Source organism: Periplaneta americana, chromosome 16 (genome assembly GCF_040183065.1).
Source record: "Periplaneta americana isolate PAMFEO1 chromosome 16, P.americana_PAMFEO1_priV1, whole genome shotgun sequence".
Lineage (NCBI taxonomy): Eukaryota > Metazoa > Arthropoda > Insecta > Blattodea > Blattidae > Periplaneta > Periplaneta americana.
Genome location: NC_091132.1, coordinates 166,489,230 through 166,513,229, shown reverse-complemented (window position 1 = coordinate 166,513,229; position 24,000 = coordinate 166,489,230). Strand labels below are relative to the sequence as shown.

The following is a 24,000-nucleotide window of genomic DNA, read 5'->3' as shown; positions in this document are numbered from 1 at the left end:
TACAAAAGTTGATGGTGTAGTTCATCTGAAATAGTATTGCCTGCTAAGAATTATGATGTGAATAAAACATCAATTGTAATTATGTTAGGTTCACATTAAGCCCTCGAATTATTTCATCATAAAATAATTTTCTTCTGAAAATATGGAAGATAAGATGCCACTAATGGCAGATTACTTAAAAATTAATTGAAATCAATATTCAGAAAACATTATTATGACGACTGCAGGATTAAAAATTAACTGCATATCCAACTGTATAACATATTCTCTATAGAATTAAACAGTCAAATCAATATTATGAAATCACTTACCTGTGGCATAAAATCGCGATGAAATAAATTAAATTATTGGTGGAACAGATAATCCTCTTTTATTATTATTCATCAATGAATGTTGAAACATGACAAGGATATCTAATACGGTCTGTTTATCAGATCTGTACCTTGATTTGAATTTATGATCTATATCTAATAATACGCTGAGGAACATGAAGAGCTTTAATAATCCCCTAGATGTCCTCAATATTCTCGGAAAATTCAACAATTTTCAAAATATTAGCCATTTTTCTTATGTCCACGAACGAAAGTCACGTCAATGTCTAGATTATCGGCGACTTCGAAGTAAAGCCACGATTGAAGTTTACTTTCGTCAAAGTGTCGACTGTGAATAGGAAAATGGCGACTTTGTCAACTTTGGTCGAAAGTCTCGTCTATGAATACGACCTTATACATTTTATGACTTTCTTAGATCTGTTTTCTCAATTGTTGCATTGATGGTATTTTTTCATCAAGTTTTCCAGACATCCATGACACTACTGCGTCATCAGGGCGCGACGGTATTGTACATACAGTGCATCAGGCGCCCAAAAATTGTGTGACCTCGCAAAAACTCGTGCGAACTGATATTGTTGGTGCTCCATTGTTGTGCATTGTCTCAGAAAATAGTTCGTCGAATTCAAAGCTCAAGGCTGAAAAGCCCTTCAAATGCCATAAATGTAAGAAGAGTTTCTTTCAAGAGAGGGATATTGAATGTCATGCACGTGTAAATGCATGTCGGAAGTCATTCAAATGCGATATATGTGGAAAATGTTTTTCGTGTTCGAGTCATCTTACCGACCATACACGTCATCATACTGGCGAGAAACCATTTAAATGCGATGTCTGCGATAGGCATTTCTCTCTTAAGACAAATCTGAAAAGACATGCACAACAGCATTCCGGGGAAAAACTATACAGCTGCCATATCTGTGGAAAGTGTTTCACATTGTCGGGTGCTTTAAAAGATCATGAACGACTCCATACTGGCAGTAAACCATTTAAGTGCAATGTCTGCGAAAGATATTTTTTACGAAAAACTGATCTGAAGATTCATGTGTTAATACATACTGGAGAGAAACCGTACAAATGCGATTCCTGTGGGAAGTGTTTTTCTCAGTCAAGTACTTTAAAGAGTCATGAACTGCTGCATAACGGCCAGAAGCCTTTTCAGTGTGTAGTCTGTTATAGATATTTTTCCCGTAAGAATAATTTAAGACGACATGTACGGACGCATACAGGCGACAAATCTTACAAATGCGATGTTTGTGGGCAGTTTTTCTCTCAGTCGAGTCATCTCATAAGACATAATCGGCAGCATACTGGCGAGAAACCATTCAAATGTAATGTTTGTGATAAGCAATTTTCGCATGATATAAGTTTGAAGAGACATATACTAAAACATACTGGCGAGAAACCATTCGAATGCAAAATTTGTAAAAAATGTTTCTCACAGAATTCTAACCTAAAACGTCATGAACTCTTGCATACTGGAAATAAGGAGTTTCAGTGCGATGTCTGTGAAAGGTATTTTTCTCTTAAGTCCAATTTGAGAAAGCATTTACTTATGCATACAGCGAATACCCTTGAAAATTGCGTTCTCTAGATTGATGTTCGTATAAGCTTTTGGTATTGTATTGTATTTATTAACATTCCATGGTATTCATACATTGCTTTAAAGCTAGGATATGGAACAAGTCGAAAAAACTGAATACTATTATAAAGTCTTAATTTATAGTCCCAGTCTAGATCAAATATATACAGACGAGATTTACAATATAGTCTACTAGTACAACACAAAGTTTTAGTATCAATTTCATGAAGTGTTATTGAATGTCATGAATTCACCTACAGAATAGAATGCGTGAGAAATTAGGTACTTCTTTAATTTGGCCCTAAATAATCTTATGTTTTGAGTTTCATTTTTTATATCGATAGGGAGGCTATTAAAAATTACTTTGCTTACGTCTTAGAAAGTAAAGGCTCTATAAAGTCTACTATACTAAAAGCCAGGTTATGAACCGACGAAACAGGAAGTAGTTGGATGGGGGAAAGTGCGGGTTAGAGGGGTAGGCTGCGGTGCAGTGATGACACGTTGAGTGTGGGGGGTGGAGGGGAGAACGAGGATCTCGCGTGAAAATGTCGTCTGCTAACGAAAATCTGGCAACGGAATCACGGAGACAGTGTAGCCACTTCATTTGCAGTACCACGTGCATTACGAGTCGCATTTCGTACCAGCGTCATTAGCTCGTGCTTTCTTAAAAACAGTAATTTTAATTACTAATATTGTAGATAGTGTTATCGAGAACTATATACAGTAGTTATTTTAAACATTTCGGTGACAAACGCTGAACACGCTTTGAATCTTGCCCCACTATGTGGCAACAGAGCTCAGAAAGAGACCAACAGAACGTTGCTTCCGGTTTAGTCGGTTCATAACCTGGCTTTTAGTATAGTACAACACAAAGTTTTAGTATCAATTTCATGAAGTGTTATTGAATGTCAGGTGAGATGAAGTTTGACTGCAAACTTGATTTATTGGAACTGTATAACAGATTCGTAGATAGAAAGTGGAATATCTTTGTTTGTGAAAAGAGGCGATTAGATGTACTGGTAAGAAATCTGGTGCAGCTTCAGTCACTGCAGCTGCAAAGGAGGAAGAATATGAGAAAGACCATATGGCATGTGCCGTGCATTCCTTGCTGAAGACTGAAGACTTTAACAAACTACATTTCTCCAGAGAAGCTTCACTACGAAATACTCCTGCAGAGGTACGTTGTATCTACTCTCTTTTTGTGTTTCTCTGAAAACCTTTTAACGCTAATATACTGGCGATAAACGACTTCAGTGCCATGTCTGGTGAAAATATATCTCGAGGTCATTGCTCCTAATAAGACAATCTTACATTCGGATTCCCTGAAATTCATCTACTTGTATTCGCAGGCGAGAAGTCATTCAATTATATCTGCGAAAATGTTTTTTGGGGTCTAATATTTTAAATCTTGAATACAGCAATCTGGTGGGAAGGAATTCACATGCCATGTTGGTGTGAATGCCACCCTATACTCATAAACCTATTGCAATGTCATTATTCTGACAACAAAGCATTGTAGTGGACGTCAGTGTAATATGCTTCTTGAAATTGGAATACTGAGTTAGACACACGTGTGAAGAAGAACGCTGATGCCATTGAACCACAATGTGTTTTAACTGTGATCCTCCATTTTGTATAATTTTATACTAGTGTACAGACGGCCTGGAAGCCATTCAGATATATGCGGCAACAAAATGTGATATCATGATTTATTTTTTGTAGTTTTCCAGGAGCGAGAGTTTATAATCCGAGTGACTGTATTACGTCATAACATTGTGGGTGCGTATCATATTTTGCCACAATACAAATAGCATCAGGATGCACAGCATCGCAAAACTCATGCCAAAAATTGACAGCACGTTATGCTTTGAAACCACAGAAATATAAGTTCTGGCAGGAAACTTTGAAAAGAAAGACATGTAGTAGTTATGAGAGATCATTTTGCCCTCCTTAAGTTTATGGATAGAAAAGTCAGACATCTGTTTAAACGACGACGTTCCATAAAGCAGACAATTAATTTAGAAACTACTAATGTTACTTATAAGTTGAGTGCTCTATTGTGATAGAAGGAAGGTAAAAGTATCCTCTTTACATTTCTGGAATGCACATGGATCCATGGAGGTAATGTTTTATGTGTTCATGGTCTGTGCATTAGACTGCTATCACAGTCTAGTATATACAGTCACGAATCTTGAGGTGTGAGGGTGCTAGAAACAATAGACTGTTCCGGTACTATTCCGCATTGTCTGCAATGGGGAGATATTAGCGATCCTAGTGGTTAGCAATTATGTATGGATGTATATTTACTACGTATTGAGCTTCGTGACTGTATATACTAGACTGTGCTGCTATGTTATCTTTCAAACTACTCCATGTTCTGCTAGGATTAATGGACATAATGCATAATTAATTAAGGATACATTGAAAATTAATAGAGATATTCAATGTCGAATTTTGTTTAGTAAGTTTGAATGAGTCGACAAATGGAGAGAATATTGATGAAAGGAAAAGAATATTTATTTATTTATTTATCTATCTATCTATCTATCTATCTATCTATCTATCTATCTATCTATCTATCTATCTATCTATCTATCTATCTATCTATCTATCTATCTATCTATCTATCTATCTATCTATCTATCTATCTATCGATCCATCCATCCATCCATCTACCTACCTACCTATCTATCTATCCATCCATCGATCCATCTTTCTATCTATCTATCTATCTATCTATCTATCTATCTATCTATCTATCTATCTATCTATCTATCTATCTATCTATCTATCTATCTATCTATCTATCTATCTATCTATCTATCTATCTATCTATCGATCCATCCATCCATCCATCCATCTACCTACCTACCTATCTATCTATCCATCCATCGATCCATCTTTCTATCTATCTATCTATCTATCTATCTATCTATCTATCTATCTATCTATCTATCTATCTATCTATCTATCTATCTATCTATCTATCTATCTATCTATCTATCTATCTATCTATCCATCCATCCATCCATCTACCTACCTACCTATCTATCTATCCATCCATCGATCCATCTTTCTATCTATCTATCTATCTATCTATCTATCTATCTATCTATCTATCTATCTATCTATCTATCTATCTATCTATCTATCTATCTATCTATCTATCTATCTATCTATCTATCTATCTATCTATCTATCTATCTATCGATCCATCCATCCATCTACCTACCTACCTATCTATCCATCCATCGATCCATCTTTCTATCTATCTATCTATCTATCTATCTATCTATCTATCTATCTATCTATCTATCTATCTATCTATCTATCTATCTATCTATCTATCGATCCATCCATCCATCCATCTACCTACCTACCTATCTATCTATCCATCCATCGATCCATCTTTCTATCTATCTATCTATCTATCTATCTATCTATCTATCTATCTATCTATCTATCTATCTATCGATCCATCCATCCATCCATCTACCTACCTACCTATCTATCTATCCATCCATCGATCCATCTTTCTATCTATCTATCTATCTATCTATCTATCTATCTATCTATCTATCTATCTATCTATCTATCTATCTATCTATCTATCTATCTATCTATCTATCTATCGATCCATCCATCCATCCATCTACCTACCTACCTATCTATCTATCCATCCATCGATCCATCTTTCTATCTATCTATCTATCTATCTATCTATCTATCTATCTATCTATCTATCTATCTATCTATCTATCTATCTATCTATCGATCCATCCATCCATCCATCTACCTACCTACCTATCTATCTATCCATCCATCGATCCATCTTTCTATCTATCTATCTATCTATCTATCTATCTATCTATCTATCTATCTATCTATCTATCTATCTATCTATCTATCTATCTATCTATCTATCTATCGATCCATCCATCCATCCATCTACCTACCTATCTATCTATCCATCCATCGATCCATCTTTCTATCTATCTATCTATCTATCTATCTATCTATCTATCTATCTATCTATCTATCTATCTATCTATCTATCTATCTATCTATCTATCGATCCATCCATCCATCCATCTACCTACCTACCTATCTATCTATCCATCCATCGATCCATCTTTCTATCTATCTATCTATCTATCTATCTATCTATCTATCTATCTATCTATCTATCTATCTATCTATCTATCTATCTATCTATCTATCTATCTATCTATCTATCTATCCATCCATCCATCCATCTACCTACCTACCTATCTATCTATCCATCCATCGATCCATCTTTCTATCTATCTATCTATCTATCTATCTATCTATCTATCTATCTATCTATCTATCTATCTATCTATCTATCTATCTATCTATCTATCTATCTATCGATTCATCCATCCATCCATCTACCTACCTACCTATCTATTTATCCATCCATCGATCTATCTATCTATCTATCTATCTATCTATCTATCTATCTATCTATCTATCTATCTATCTATCTATCTATCTATCTATCTATCTATCTATCTATCTATCGATCCATCCATCCATCTACCTACCTACCTACCTATCTATCTATCCATCCATCGATCCATCTATCTATCTATCTATCTATCTATCTATCTATCTATCTATCTATCTATCTATCTATCTATCTATCTATCTATCTATCTATCTGTCTGTCTGTCAATCTGTCTGTCTGTCCGTCCGTCCGTCTGTCTGTCTTTCTCTCTGTCGTGTGTGTTTGTCTCTCTATATATCTATCTGCAAAGATGCGGGAATTTATAGGACGAGCCTTAATAAAATTAATTATTTTCACGGCATCGATCAGCGCACATTTCAATCCATCGGGCATGCGTTTAGAAACAAGAGCCTGTCTATGAATGCAACAATGTGTCCAAGAAGCGTTCGGTGCTACCAATTTCACTTTGGCAACAAACCCAACATAACGCTCTGTCATAGATTTCGCACCATCTGAACAAATGCCTACACAGCGGGTCCAGTCTATTGAATTTTCGCGAAAGTATTCTTCGGTTAACTTAAATATATCTCCTGTAATTCTCTCTTTTAAGGGTTTGCATAATAGTAGCGCCTCTTCTACAGACTCCCCATTAATATAACGGACGAAAAGTAACAAAATGGCTAAATTGGCAACATCAGTCAATTCGTCAAATTGAATTGCAAAAGAAGGACTGTCACGAACTCTTTTCCAGAATTTCATTTTCGATATAATTTGCTATGTCTTTAATCCGGCGGTTGTTCGTATTGTCAGACAATGGTACCATATTGACTGTTTTTGTTAAAGATTCTCCAAGCATGCACTGTACTACATAATTTATACATGGCCGCATTAAATCTTCAGCTATTGAATGAGGATTTGCAGTTTTAGCAATTCTGTAGCTAACGCTAACAGGCCTATCTGTTTATGTGTAGGCCTAATTCAGTATTCATATTGAAATTTAAGTCGACCTGATTGGCGAGTTGGTATAGCGCTGGCCTTCTATGCCCAAAGTTGCGGGCTCGATCCCGGGCCAAGTTGATGGCATTTAAGTATGTAGAAGAACTCCTGCGGGACAAAATTCCAGCACATCCGGCGACACTGATATAACCTCTGCAGTTGTGAGCGTCGTTAAATAAAAAAACATTTGAAATTGAAGATTACTTTCTTTTACTTCGTTAAATCAAGCCTATCTAATTTAATTTAATCCTCAAGCTTATACCTACCTAGAGATCCAGGATTCTATGTTCTATCACTCTGGCCTGTGGCAATATAAACCTACGAGTGAAACTAGTTATACAGAAGTGAATATGAAAACCGTAACCCAATAATATCGTTAATATATTGAAGATAAAATTGTATATTAGAAAAACGTATAAAGTGTAATATATGTATATATATATATATATATATATATATATATATATATATATATATATATAACGAAACTTTTTGTCCACACCTGTGGAGTAACGGTCAGCGCGTCTGACCGTGAAACCAGGTGGCCCGGGTTCGAATCCCAGTCGGAGTTTTCCCTCAACCCAATACGAGCAAATGCTGGATAACTTTCGGTGCTGGACCCCGGACTCATTTCACCGGCATTATCACCTTCATATCATTCAGACGCTAAATAACCTAGATGTTGATAAAGCGTCGTAAAATAACACAATAAAATAAAAATAAACGAAAGGTTTTTAAAATAGAAATTGAGTTTTGGAATTTAAAATTTCCTCGTTCCTAACATGCCTGTATTTATTTTAAAAGTGAAATGTAGTTATTGTGCTTAATTTTATAAAGTTTTCTAATGCTCTTAAGGAAGAAGGTTGTTAATACTCTTCGTATAATTCATGGAAAAAGATGCAGGGGTGTTTATGTTTACAATATTATCCAAGTATCTCATATGCTTATGCAATATTTCGTCTTATACCATGTATAATATTACAATAAAAAGTGAAAATCGTACCTATGGTTATTCTCAGCTTTCTTCTTCTTTCCATGTTCTATTATAATGGCACTGGTAACACATACTACTAATATATTTCAAATATCGTACGATGAAGTAATACACGGTTCTGAAAATTGTACAAATAATTAACACGTTTGTTTTGCGTTGTTTTCCAGGAGAGGTAAATTCAAGTATATCACCTATTTTAAGTGTCCCTTTGTCCTGTCCGAGAATATGAGATAACGTGTGCACTCCTAAACGACATGCATTTGCAGTCTGATTCTTTGTTTGTGAAAAACGTACACGCACTGCATCATAAGCTAGTCCTTTAGAAAAATTATGTACAGAAAATAACATACTCCTCGCTTGTGAGTATAGGACTATCCTTTTGCGTTTAACAGATGAAACACCAGAGCCAATTGCAATCCCTTCAAGAGACATTGTTACGGTAAGTTACACATCACACAAGAGAAAACAGTCCACATCTGAATTTGAAAATAAACGGATTCTATCTTCGTTTACAGAGAGAGACTTCAGAGCAAAATGTGTTCTATGATGTAGGTTGGATATCTCTGTTTAGTCTTAAACTGATAACACGCGAACCAGTTGAGATACAGTTGCCGTTCTTGTACAGTTGATTTCAGTATGTGTAGCTCTATCGAATGGCACAGCTTAAAATTCATACCTAGCAATAACTATTGTGCGCACAAGAAAGAAACTAATACGCGATGCTTCAGCGGGACTTCGCGACGATTTAACTAGGCAACACCACTTCACTGTCACTGGCTAGTCGACATAGACCAGCCTGAACTAACTCCGCCTTATATGCCTTCTTATTCTGAAAGCGCTTTAGTTCTTAGAATGTAAGTTACTTATAACCAGGGAACGGATTTATATGGACTAAAAATATATGAAATATGTAAATATATATGTAGTTATTTTTACCAAAATATGGAATTAAATATGGATTTTTACCAAAATATGGAATTAAATATGGACTTAAAATTATAAAAAAATGACTATGTACGTTAAATATTGGTACATTTTAATCAAACTAAACAAAAAATATAATGGACGTACCTTATCTTCCAATGTAGTTTCAACAAAACACAATTTTTATTGTCTGTTACCATAACAATAGGTTACAAACATTTCTTTCAAGTGCTGAAAAGTGAATCTTCTTCTATTGTCTCTGAGGATAGATTTATACTGACTAAAAGAGCGTTCGACGTCACAAGAAGTAACTGGTACATAATTCAATTTCACAATGTCTGCTGGGGATAAGTCCAAGTTAATCTTCACTGTTGATTCACCACTCATCACAGCAACAACCTTTTGTAGTTCTTCATATCCAGGGTTTTTTGAAAGTACAGTGTCCACCTTAGCTCTTACTGCATCTGCAACTTTACCTCTACCACGATTCAGTTGTTCCACAGTACTATTTATAATTTCAAAACTTTCAGATAGTGAAAGGTGCCTATTTTGGAGACTTTTGAGCGTTTTTATGATGCATGAAAATGTATGCTGAATGTGAGCTAAGTCATTCTTCACACTTATGTCACAGGTAACTGTTTTCGCAGTATCAATTGAGACTGCATCTTCAGAGTCCAATGCAAGGAGAACATTGTTAATAGAGTCTATATGTTCGGCATAATATTCAACTGCTTCTAGCCATGTACCCCATCTAGTTAAAATTGGCTTTGGTGGCAATGGAATTTCAGGGTACATTTCTTTCAACACGTTAACTCTACTGGGAGCTTTGAGAAATACTTTTTTCACTGATGAAATCAACAAATCTACTTTAGGGAAATTGTCTCTGACCACTTCTGCCACACGATGAAATGCATGCGCCACACAAGTAAAATGAGTCAATTTAGGATATACAACAGATAATGCTTGTCCAGCTTTGACCATATAAGGGGCAGCATCGCTAATAAAGAATAACACATTATCGTACATAATACCCTTTGGCCACAGGATACCCATAGCTTCGTTGAACAGTTTAACTATAGTTTTGTTATTGCACTTTTCTAGAACATCACAATGTAAAAGAATTCGTTCAGAATATTGTTCACTTAACAAACCGATAACTACATTACCAACAAGTCTACCTTCTTTGTCGGGAGTCTCATCAATGGAAACCCAAATTGAACTATCTTTAATTTCATCTCTTATCTTCTGTATTGTCTCATCGTAGATGGATGGAGCATACGTCTTCCTAAGTGTTGACTCATCCGGGATTGTATGTTGAGTATATTTTTCAAGGAATTCCCTGAAGACCTTATTCTTTAGTTTGTAGAGAGGAATATCAGCAGAGATGAGAGAACGGCACAGGTCGATGTTAAACTCAGATCTTACATTCGATGTTGTTGGTTGTGTTAAAAACAATTGTCTCTGCTTGGAATTTAGTTGTTTGTTGGCCTGATGTTTACTAGTTGTAATGTGTTGTTGCACCAGGAACTTTTGTGTAGATGATACTGCACACTGACACAAATTACAAAATAATATTTTATTGTCAGTTGATAAACCATCTTCTTTAAATTCTGAAATGTAACTTGTTAGTTTTGATTTTAAATTGACTGAATGACGTACTTTTGGCATATTTACCGTCTTTATAGTATGATTTACAAAACTGAACCTATGTGTACTCTGACTGGCATTTAACTGTTGAGCTGCACAACTGAAGTCTGTTAAAAATTTTAAATTAAATTAATACAGTTTTGTAACTTACTTTCCCATTGTTGATAGGACTGCTAATTTTCAAATAACTCTGATGTTAAAGGGATTACTGAACATGTGTTTAAATCTCTATTGTTGAAATGTATTTTTAAAAGTTAATGGAATTTTGTTTTGTTTTATTGTTAAACCTAATATAATATGGACTGTTTTATATGAAATATGGAAAATATATGGAAATTAACGAAAATATGTACTAAACTCTAAAATATGGAAAAATATGGAAAATAAAAGTAGGATTTTTCAACCCTACACATTGTGAAACATAAAGATAATGCAAAATATAAATTATATTAGCTTTATAAGTAAATATGTATTTACATATAAATCCTTTCCCTGCTTATAACCATGCGTCGAAAGATGTTCAGTACCGATAATAGTTCGCAGGGCCGCCGAGAAGGGAGACAAAGGGGGCGAGTGCATATGGGCCCGTGAGCAGTAAGGGCCCGTCAGATTAAGTGAGTCTGATTACATTTCATTATCATGAATATTTATTCGTAGATACATACAGGTACTATAAAATTTTTTAAGAACATTTGTTACATAAATTTTACATATATTATTAACTCAACAGTAGTAGAATTAATACAAATTACCACTTCACATGTAAATATTTGACTTTTATATAATAGAACATCGGTTTCCCGCATCAACATTCACCAACACGACAATTGGACAATTGAGGGCCCCGGCATTTGCCTGAACTATGTTCCCATCGCTTGTACTGAACACGTTCAATTATTTATTGGCTTGTCCTTTTTAACCATCCCCGCTGGCCCACTTCAATATGCTAATGGACTCTTCCAAACTGAAGTCGCAGGATCACGATTCCATTTCAGTACATTGTATGTTTCGTGTCAAAACTTTCGTCTTTTCGTTGTTGTTTATCTAGTGAATTCTGTTTATTAGTATTACCGGTTATAGTCCAATTGCACAATGGAATGGACAAGTACAGGCATAAGTCGGGAGCCGAGAAATACAAGGAGAGACAGAAAAAATTGGAAGATATTAATATGGGTGCTAGACTGCGTGAAAAATATTATGAAGACATTAACAAAGAGATCAGTAGTGAGTCGAAGAATTTAAAATTAATTCATGCCTCTAATTTAGGGCCAACCCCACTGAAACCTATGAATCTCCTAAAAAACAGTCTGAGGGAATTAAAACTGAACAGTTTATTTCCAAATATTTATATAGTCTTTACAATATTCTCTACAATTCCTGTGACAGTTGCTGATGCTGAAAGAACCTTCAACAAATTGAAGGAAATAAAAAATGTATTCAGATCAACAATGTGTCAAGAACGACTGAGTAGGCCTAACCTTGGCCTCCTTAGTCTGGAGAGCGATCTTGATAGGTCTTTAAATTTTGATGATATAATTAATGATTTTGCACCAGTGAAGTCAAGGAGAGTTGTTTGTTGATGTTGGACTGCAAGTTAGAAATAACAGATGTTTAGGAATAATGTTTTATGAAAATAGTATATTGCGCTAATGTGAAGTTTTGCTAAAAGTTTTCAATGTAATAGAAGTGTATATTTTTAAGTTCGTATCTGTTTATGGGGTTATCTCTTATTTATTTTGCAAATAATTATTATGGTTAGAATAACTGGTAACTTGTAATTGTTACTTTTTTCAACGGGGATCCGAGTACAGTATTGCATAGGGGCCCACAAATTCTGTCGGTGGCCCTGTTAGTTCGTAACTAGTCTCAATTCCTTGCTGGAACAAACCTATTTCATTGATAAAATACTTTCATTATATATACATATAAGGAAGTTTGCAATCTCTGAACTCGTATTATTTTGACATAACCGCGTAGTCAATTAAATCTAGAGCTGAAGATGACAAATTATGACTTGCATGGCAAGCGTAGCCTACGTATAGATTTTCAAAGCATATTTTATCCCTTTAAAAGATTTTTTTTTTCATATTAGTTAACGACGTACTATAGTTTAAATCTAATTGTGCAATATGTTAAGAATATGGTGTAATACTCTGGGGCATGTCCTCTGAAGCTATAAAAATATTTAAACTTCAAAAGAAGATAACTATAATAAAACAAGTCCTTACATGCACTCCAAGCAAAGAAATTTTTCAAGAATTAAATATTTTACCACTCCCCTGCATCTACATCCTAGAAACTGTTTGCTTTATGCATAAGAATCTCAACTATTTTAAAAGGAACTCTGAAATTCATAACCATAACACAAGAACTGCCAACAACTTGCATATAAACTGTCATACTATTACGAAAAGTTTCAACAGTACTTCTCATACAGGTATCTTATTATATAACAAGATACCTGGGGATATTAAACGTTTAAATTATGAAGGTTTCAAAACCAGGGTAAATGAAGGTTTCAAAACCAGGGTAAAAACTATTCTGCTCCAGTCCATGCCGTTCAAAATCACTGATTTCTTACATTAAAGCTATAAAGCAAAATACATATCTTCATTACTGTTGCACATAATTTTTTCTCCAAATAATATTAATAATAATGTAAGACTATCCTGTTTTACCTAATCTATGTTAATCTATTTATTCAATGCCTTGTAAACGGAAAATGTATTATACAATTATCTTGTTATTTATTGTGTCTTTTTGTAGTTTTACTATTCTTTGGAAAACTTAAGTGTGTTAAAATTAAATTCATACTAGAAATCTTATTTTGGGTGTGTGTTTATTTTGCGTTTGTATTTTGTGTTTGTACCTAATGACGAACCTATAATCTGTAATAGATTGTACAGGGAATGAATAAATACAATAAGCAGGCAGGCGACAATTTTGTCATTTGGGCACCAGTCAGACATTCCATAAAAACACAGACCACAGCCACTAAGATCTCCGAGTAGACGTTACGATATCGTTAGAATAAAATGACGGATAAGGAGGAAGTACGTGATAAAAGAGATTTACATTTATTCAAGTAATTTCTAATATAATTATCTTATTCATGAAGATTAGCATTTTCGAACCTTTAAGAGTGCCGTAAATACATGACACCGTGCTACATTGGTTCACTTACGCGTAACAAATCACTCTGATACATGAATGGTAAGAGTTGCACAATATGGCGTTGGCGACATGTTATGCAAAGACGGAGCTGTACAATAACTCCGTATTAAATCATTGCATTTTTATCATGTTTTTGGGAAGATTTCAGTATACTGATTCCTCACTGACAATTATATCTTGAAATAGACCTACTAAAAAAGAGCAGATTTGTCTGCGTTTGTCAAATCCGCATCGTCATGCTTACGAAAATGCCATCAATGCCAATAATTTATTTTGTGTGCACAAGGTTGGAATTTTGAAGTAAAAGGGAAAGGAAGGAATCCGTGTTCTGAAATGTATCCCATGTTTTCAAATCAACTGATATCTTATGTGAAGTCTTCATATTCCAAACTGGGTGAAGGTTATGTCCCGGCCACTATATGAACATGCTGAAATACCTTGGAAATGCCTTGGATTTGTAGTATAGATTACTACAAACTGATGTGATCATTGGAAGAGCTATAAGCCCACCCTACGCGCCCTAAATACGTACCTTGCATATGTACGAAAATCATCTTGCGTCAATGAAGAATATGGCCATATTTCATTAATGTGACAGTGGGTTTCAGTATTTCCAACACCTCTCACATAATACTACACACCTAATCAAACCTAACCTGTCTCATAATAATACACACCTACTCTAACCTAACGTAACCTGTCACATAATTCACACCTAACCTAACCTGTCACATAATACTACATCCCTGTAGTAACATACCTCAAATTTAGTATCATTTCTTTTGCAAATGTTACCCGCCTTGGTGGTATACGTGTCGAGAACTCTACTGGAAGAAGTGGAAGTTGATAGCGAACGTCTTTTATCTCCATTCTTCATAATTACATTTAGTTAAGCGTGTGTTTTGTCAATGAATCAATGGATTAATGCAGTGATAATTCCATATATAGCCTACAGAGTGTCCCATTTATGTTGTGCACTTATTATAACTTTTTTTGTTTGGATAGGTATTGGAATTTTTGTTTTTGAGCGTTACATTAGAACAAGGGGCTAACATGAGTGTGGAGATTTGGTGCATGTAACCACATTATGGTACAAGATACACGTGACGTCATCAATTTTTCAAATAGCACTACATACTTTAATCATGTTACATTGATTAGAAACATTATGACGAGTTCAGAAATGTATCACAATGTCACCTTCCTAATCAATAACAACAAAACAAAACAAAAACGTACTTCCAATGTGATAATGTTATGCTTTGAGAGTCACAGAAGATGTTTCAAATTGTGACCATTCACATTAATGCACATTCGATGGCGTTTCCCGAAAGATCGTATGACTGTCCGGCATGTTGCTGGTTGAATGGACACACAAGCCTGTCGAATGCGTTGCTGCATGTCGTCTGGTGTTGTCAGAATGTTCTGGTACAGTTCCCCACAGGAAGAAGTCGAGTGGCGAAGGGTCCGGAGAACGTGGAGGCCGCTGTACTAGGATTGTGGCGTCGACAGTTGTTGTGGTTTGTTTACATGTTAAGAGAGCAAACACACACCACACGACGCTCAGTCGTCTTTCGTTTTGTGTAAGTTAATGCACAAGCTGATTGGTGCAACACAAAAACGACACATTCTGATGGCATTCATTTTGCATTTTCTTGTTATTGATTGGGAAGGTGACATGCTGATATATTTTTTAACTCGTCTTAATGTATGTAATCAATGTAACATTTGAAAAATTTATGACGTCACGTGTATCGTGTACCATAATGTAGTTACATGCACCAAATCTCCACACTCATGTTAGCCCTTCGTTGTAACATAACTCTCAGAAACAAAAATTCCAATACCTATCCAAACAAAATAGTTATAATAGGTGCACAAGATAAATGAGACACTCTGTATAGTACAGTAAAAATTGAAATCTGTTGTGGTTGTAATAAAAGTGTTGAAAATTGATTTATAGCGTCACATTGGCAATGTTTCCACGTATTCAGCATGTTTCCACGTATTCACAATTCTTTTTTATGTTCTAGTGATATTTAACTTATTTTATATTTTTGTTTTCATATTTTCCGATAATGGTATATCTATAATGTGATAAGTTGAGCTATATATAATCATAATTTTCCTTCCTGCGTGTACTTAAAAATATTGTATTCATTGTATCTTTGTACTGCATTATTTTATTACTACTATTAGTATTATTATTATCATTATTATTATTATTACTATTCTTATTTTTATCATCATTATTATTATTATTATTATTATCATCAATAATTGTCTTATTTTTTATACTTTGCATGTCTCATTTATTTTGGCCTGCTGTTCACATTTTATTATGCTTTTTCCTTCCTTTCTGTATGTTATATATTATGTCTAATTTCTCCTTACTCGTTGTTTACATTTTATTATTATTTTATTCAGTTTTGTGTGTAAAATTGTCCCGCGCCGTGGCGTCGCGGTCTAAGGCATCCTGCCTGGGACTCGCGTTACGGAATGTGCGCTGGTTCGAGTCCTCATGGGGGAAGAAATTTTCTCATGAAATTTCGGCCAGTGTATGGGACTGGTGCCCACCCAGCATCGTGATGCACTTGGGGAGCTACGATAGGTAGCGAAATCCGGTTGCGAATGCCAGCTATAATGGCTGGGGGGATCATCGTGCTAACCACACGATACCTCCATTCTGGTTGGATGATCGTCCATCTCTGCTTCGGCATGTGGGCGTGAGGCCAGCAGCCGGCTGGTCGATCTAGGCCCTTCACGGGCTGTAGCGCCACGGATTATTATTATTGTGTGTAAAATTGTTGTGTACTTTGTAAATTTGTAGTGTTTTTTGTAACGCAGTTTTATTCCTGGTTGAGTGTTAGAGAAGGCTATACGGCCTTAACTCTGTCAGGTTAATAAATTATTATTATTATTATTATTATTATTATTATTATTATTATAAAAGTGTGCAATATTCGTCCAGTGGCCGGTGGATACTCTACCTTGACTCCAAACTACCATCCCTCTGTAAATTATATCACTTTTTCATTTTATTCGTCAAAAAAAACTTCAGTGTCTCGTGCTATAAAAACTCGAATATTGCATATTCAGGCTTTTGAAGTCAACTCTGTCTCATAATGGTGTTGTTTTATGAACTCCTAACATGAAATAATTGACAGTAAATCAATGTTTACAGGATTACTGAATCAACTTAGCTACATCAATAGCAGCCCCACCAGAGACAGAAATGGCCACGAGAGATGAAGGTGTAAGTAGGCCTATCTCTACCACATCTAGCTATCTAGACGAGCATGTGCGGTAGATGAACTAGGAAATGTAACCCTCGCATGACCTGCATAATGACTGCAGCTCGGGCGTAGAAATTGGTTATCACTATTTTACACTAAACCATGTTTTGAAATTAAGACTAGTATTGTCTCATAAAAAATCAACAAAAAAATTTGCGGATTATCCATAAATAAGACAATTTATAAAGAAAAAGAGTTGCACTATTTCTCATTGCGTTGGAATGGCGTCGTACATTCTTGGCATTAAAGCCTCACACCAGAGCCATCTTCAGTTAAAAGCCGGAGCATGGGTAGATTTGGCAACGCTGAGTGGAGGTGGGCGGAGACGAAATAAAGACATGACGTTTGACGTTTTAGTGCTTTGATTTCGTTGTCACATGTACATTTTCGACATTAATTGATACAAAACTAAGTGCATATGATCAAGATTAAGTGTATTGATGTACGTAATTTATTACGGAATCCGAAATGGTATTTTATTTGAGTTTCAGAATACCGCGTAAGTACTTGCATACAGCCACTTATAACTTAAAAAAAAAAAAAAAATTAAAAGCATGCGTGTTTTTTATTGATGGTACAAGGGAAAATAAATAAATACTTAAAGAAATGTTACTTGTATCAAAAATAAATCAAATAAGAACGTACTTTCGCAAAACCCTATTCCAATCAATTAACCATTATGTAGGTAGTAAATTGACAATGTTTGGCCGCTTTATGTTGTTTCACCTCTGAAGTGAAAGGTCTAGGATATCATATACATTTTAATTTCATGCGATTATCTGTCGTTCTTTTCTATAAGTATTTGAGATGTCTGGGAAGCCACTTTTAGTTTGAACCTCGCCAGTCACCATAACAATACTGTTATCCTAAATTATTTGTTATAAATTTTCTAAAATATAATTTTAAATAGTCTAAGGCCAAGTATAAATATCTATGAAAAAATTAAGAAACATACCTTCAACATGATATGTAACAAAACACATCATTATCTATGAAGTATATGCCAATTAGCGTAAACTCAGTGAACTTTAAATCCTGTAAATACGAAGTGAAAAGAAACATGTTTATAACTAATTATTAGAAAAGAAATAATATTAATAAAAAAACTTGAAAACCAACAAAGTGAATGTTTGCATCTACAAATATAGACAGTTCTGATGTATAGCAGGCATTCCGAATCTTCAACAAAACTGCAACATTTATGGGATCACAAAACAGCTGTTTACAATGAACTTGAAAATCAACGGCGTAACTTTATTGATATAGCAGGCAAGATCCAACAATTTGGCTAGAATTCTGATACACCACAAACCATAAGTAAGACTATAAAAATGTAGTTTATACAATATTTAATATTGAGAAGAATTGTCAATCATTTTGTCATTAATAATAACCGTAAAAATTGCCAAAGACTGCAGCCATATTTTCATTTATTGTTTTGTTTTTATCGCCAACACGCACTTAGTTTATAATACATCAACAATTAACGTTTGGTACGACAGCGAACATAATTCCATCGACACACACTTACAGTATATTGTAACATTAATTTACTCTGAAAATCGACATTAGCAGAAACACGTGTTCTGGATATTAGGTCTCCAGGTGACAGTTAATTACAGTGTTGCCAACATATGGCTCCGGCTTGTAACTGAAGAAGGCTCTGCTCACGTGCATTAATACGTAACAGATGACAAGCGCGGAAGTTTCAACATCAATTTTCAGACAATCGTGGATATTAGAGGTATATTGGATATTATCCAAACCTTTTCAAGCGGCAATGAGAATATGTTAAGAACTTTACAAGATATGAGATTGATAGGAAAAAGTGACAGCTATTTGGGATGGGAGAACTGCAAAGGAGACATACAGGAACATGAGCCAACATATTTCAGAACGATAACATAAGTAATAGCCTGCAGTTCTATTATTTCTAATGCATACACCAAAATTGCCTATTATATATAATGCAAAGTTCGTAAGCTACTTAAATAATTTATTTATTTAAAATAAAAAATACACCCTGGACCACTGTTAAACGTTAAGGATCGATTTCTAAAACGAGGTCTAGACCACGGCCATGGCTTTAAACCACGTTTGGATTTATAAAACGAGGTCTTTTTCATTTTTCTGAGCCATGGCTCGAAACTATGGTCTGAAGCAGAGACCACGGCTGGGGCAGGTTTGAAACCATGGCTTAATGTATACAAGATGGAGGAAGTAGATCAGCTGGATGACTATGAAAGGAAAATTTGCGATTACAAATATTAAATCTCGGATTAGAGTGATGAGAGGCAGGAATAATCCTTTGTAACTATATAACGACGATAATTTCAGGCGAATATTTTCGATTTTCGAACGAATCAACGCAAAATTTAGCAAGAATGCAATGAAATGCAAGAGGCGCCAGGTTGACAAGTTTTTTACATCTTCTTGTTGCTTTGAGGGAAGTAAGATATAGACCTAATATTTTACACTAATTACACCTTTATGTCCACAAGACGATGTAACTTAATTCTTAGTCACTACAGTAGTTCTGGACATTTTATTTAATACTCGAATATGATGTGGGCCTACAAGAATATGTATGAAGCAAGTGTGATTTTGTCTTGTTATTTTAAGTTTTATGCTACTGGGGTTTTCCACGTAGTAGGCCTATTATATGTGAAAATAGAACCATATAATATTTTTGTTTCAAGTGCAACTTTAATCCAGTTAATATTTAGGTTATTGATTCGTTTGACCCAGGTTTTCAGATAGTTAATACTGGCAGTAACTATGAACAAATGATAAACTACAACATAAACGTTCGAATTGTGCTAATTATTTAGGAAATATAATTCTGATACCTAAAAATCAGTTCCCTATAATTAATGCTAGTATTTTAAACGCACATATATTCTGTAAATTAGCAAATATAACAATACCTTAGCTGAGAACAAAAGAATGTGACTTACTGGAATTCAATAAAAATATTAATCCCGATGTTCATTTTTTCTAATATCGACTGTTTACAAGAATAAAAATTGATTCTTAGCTGCGTTGCCATATATAAAACACACGAACCTCGGTTTCTTCTCAAGCCTGGTCTCGACTTCGTTTTAGAAATCGCATAAGGATTCAGACCTCAATCGCGGTTTAAAAGCCGAGTTTTGGAACCACGATTTCGTCCGTGTTTTAGAAATCGACCCTAAGGGTCATCTGGACATAAGTCTACAACTCTTCCCAAAATCATGTCGAAGTAAGTCCTTTTCTTTAAAATGTCCATTCTTTTCTCTTTGACGCATCGCTGTAGCCACTGCCACAATCCTTGAAACTTGGCTGTCTTTTTACGGGTTATCGTTCGTGGTCTGATACTTTCAATAAATTCTAGGAGCAAATTCATAGGGCAGCCATTTCCGAAAAAAAAAAACTGTTAAAGGCAAATGGTCTTTGTATTTTAAGTCGCTGGTCCCTAGTATTCTTCTGTTGTACAAAGGCCACTTATCCCTTTCGCCTATTATATCTTGTATTTCTATATAAATTTTGTGCCTTAACATTTTCCTGCACCTCACTTTGAACAATTACAATCACTGAGATATATCGATTCACTTAATCGAAACCTTAGTGCAGTTTATTCATGATGCGGAAGGAAGAAAATAGCTCCGTCAATTTTGTGACAAATAAACATATAATTTAAATAAAACACGTTTCTTATTTTCGCTTTCAATTAAACTAGGCTACTTTTTTTTCAGCTTCTCAATGGAAGATCGTAGAATTATACACAAGACCTATGACCCATTCCAGTGCATTGAGAAATAGTGCAACTCTTTTTCTTTATAAATTGTCTTATTTGTGGATAACCCTCAAATTTTTTTGTTGATTTATTATCAGACAGTACTTGTCTTAATTTCAAAACAAGGTTTAGTGTAAAATAGTGATGTTAGGTTCATTTCTGACACCAATTTTTGTTGTACCCAATCTGACACCAGTATTTATTATACCATATCTGACACCAAAATTTATTGTTGAGCTCTATCATATCTGACACCAGTATTTTGTCGTGCCACTTGCCACGACAAGGGCGGATGGCTTATCTTTGAGATAATCGCGAGCTATTTTCTCTATCAAGATAACACAAACGAATCAGACACTGCGTTATACTTCCTAACTCTCTGATATGATTTATAAACTGTACTTGCTTATGGATATGAGGGATTCCTACTTAGAATGTGATCTCAGGCTTTCGAAATAATCACAAGTGTAGAAATTCACTATTACTAACTTTATTAACAAGATATCAAATTACTACAGACAGAATATTAAATACTGAGATTGAACGATTTAGAAAGTATGAAAATTTCTGTTAATTCTAAAGTACCAAGATGAACTACGAGGGGGATCCAGGAAATAACGACCGTTTTGTTGTAATAATTAAAAAAATATATATTTATTTGAAAAAAACAAAGTCTGTTACATAACTGAAGCTTCCTTTACTTCTCTACATAATCACCACCTACATTTAAACATTTGTCGTATCTGTTCACTAGCTTTAGAATTCCCGTGTTATACTCCTCTGCCGCCAGTTCATTAAGCCAGGTGCTCACTGTCTTCTTCAACTCTTCATCACTTCCAAAACGCGTACCACCCAGAAAGTCTTTCAGCTTAGTGAAAAGGTGAAAATCGCTAGGAGCAAGGTCTGGACTATAGGGCAGATGATCAAAGATTTCCCAACCGAATTGATCCAGCAATTCTCGAGTTGAAGCAGCAGTGTGCGGGCGGGCATTGTCGTGAAGAAGCACAACTCCTCTCGAAAGCATTCCTCGTCTCTTGTTTTGGATGGCTCGCCGTAGTTTTCGTAAAGTCTCACAATAACGATTTGCATTGATCATAGAGCCTTTTGGCATGAAATCCAGCAAAAGAACACCTTTGCGATCCCAAAAGACAGTAGCCATGACTTTTTGTGTAGAGAGAGTCTGTTTGAATTTTCTCGGTTTCTTGGGTGACGAGGGATGATGCCACTGACGTGATTGGCGCTTGGTCTCTGGGGTGTTGTGAGACACCCAGGTCTCATCACCAGTCACAATTTGATCAAGAAAGGCGTCTCCATCTGTGTGATAGCGCATCAAGAATGTCAATGCTGAGGCCATTCTCTGAGTTTTGTGTTGGTCACTCAGTTGCCGTGGAACCCATTGTGCACAAATTTTATGGTAGCCAAGATGTTGAGACACAATTTCACCAAGCAAAGAACGAGAAATGTCAGGAAAGGCAATATGCAATTCGTCGAGTGATGTGCGCCTGTCTTGCAAGATTCTGTCGTTCACTTTAGTCTTCAGGTCTTCTGTGATGAGTGATGGGCGTCTGGGTGAGTTTCATCATGGACATTTTGTTCGCCCATTGTTGAACATTTCGCACCATTTTCTCACATTTCTTTCATTCTTTACAGTATCACCATACACTTCTTTCAATTGCCGGTAAATTTCTGCAGGTTTCAAATGTCGGGCATTCAAAAATCGAATCACACTCCTCACCTCACAGTCGGCGGGATTATCAATCACGTCGTTCATTTTGAAGTAACACAAAATGCACAATGGCGACTTGTTGCAACCAGTACTCACAACATTATGAGAACACATGTTAAGGAAGCCAGTTGACCTTCAAACAAGGAAGGGGAGTCAGCTGCGCGGCGGGTATGCGCGAACTGTCGTTATTTCCTGGATCCCCCTCGTAGTTAAATGAAAAGTCTAAAGATTGAACTGATGATTTTACTTACAGTAGATAGTAGGGCGAACCCTGGTGCTGTTCACAGATGATGCCATTCCCTGAATTTCTTCCTGGACGTCGGGAAGTTACGACAGCTACTGCGTGACCGCTGTCTTGACCAATAACTAATGACCGCGTTTTGGACGTTTCATGTCCATTTATAAGTTCTGGAACCGCGTCCTTTGTGACGTAACAGAGTGACTCTATTTTACCCGCGAATCTTCTAAAAAGACGGTATTGCATTCACTAAACACCACGCTTAACCATTATTTCAAATTGGCGTTTCCGGTCGTCACTTAGAACAATACAGATTTAAGGAACTCTCACGATTGAATCTCTGTTTTTGCTTTACCCAATAGAAATCGAGACCGGAATGATTCGCCAATTAAAATGTCTCGCGAGAGACGCTGTATAATACATGTATCTTTCGTTATATGTCAGCTGTTGCTAAGATTGACTTCGTGCGAGTAAAATGCAAGCGTATGCATTTCTGTCTTGTTCAAGGACTGGACTTTCAGCTTCTGCTGACGTTGGTAAACTGTACAGTAATCTGTCGAAACAGGAAGCGATCTCTGTCGTATCTCAAAGGCATGTCTTCAAGTGAATATTTTAATAAGTACGATTTCATTACTTTCAAATAAAGTGAAAATATATTGCTTATGGTCACAACAAAGTTATGATTGCTTATCATAATCCTTGGGCACAACAGTGATAACCAATTTCTACACTGGACCCATGACTGCTATAACCATTTTACAGGTGTTGCATATTTATGTAAGTTAAGCTAATTATGCATTTATTTTGTATGCTTTCGTCTTGATGTACAACTTTACATTAACATTTTCGCT

At 35.4% G+C, this 24,000-nt stretch overlaps 1 protein-coding gene across 2 annotated transcripts in view; it reads left to right on the top strand.

The window, feature by feature from the left end:
- Positions 1–24,000, top strand: part of LOC138691799 (uncharacterized) — a 41,576-nt gene that overhangs the window by 3,951 nt on the left and 13,625 nt on the right. The window contains exons 1-2 of one of the 2 annotated variants that reach the window (XM_069814224.1): positions 13,954–14,153; positions 17,299–17,370. In XM_069814224.1, coding sequence (XP_069670325.1) covers positions 17,350–17,370 — 21 coding nt within the window. In that variant the 5' untranslated portion in view covers positions 13,954–14,153; positions 17,299–17,349. Of the gene's footprint in view, positions 1–13,953; positions 14,154–17,298; positions 17,371–24,000 lie in introns of those variants that run through there. The other variant, XM_069814225.1, reaches the window with a different exon arrangement.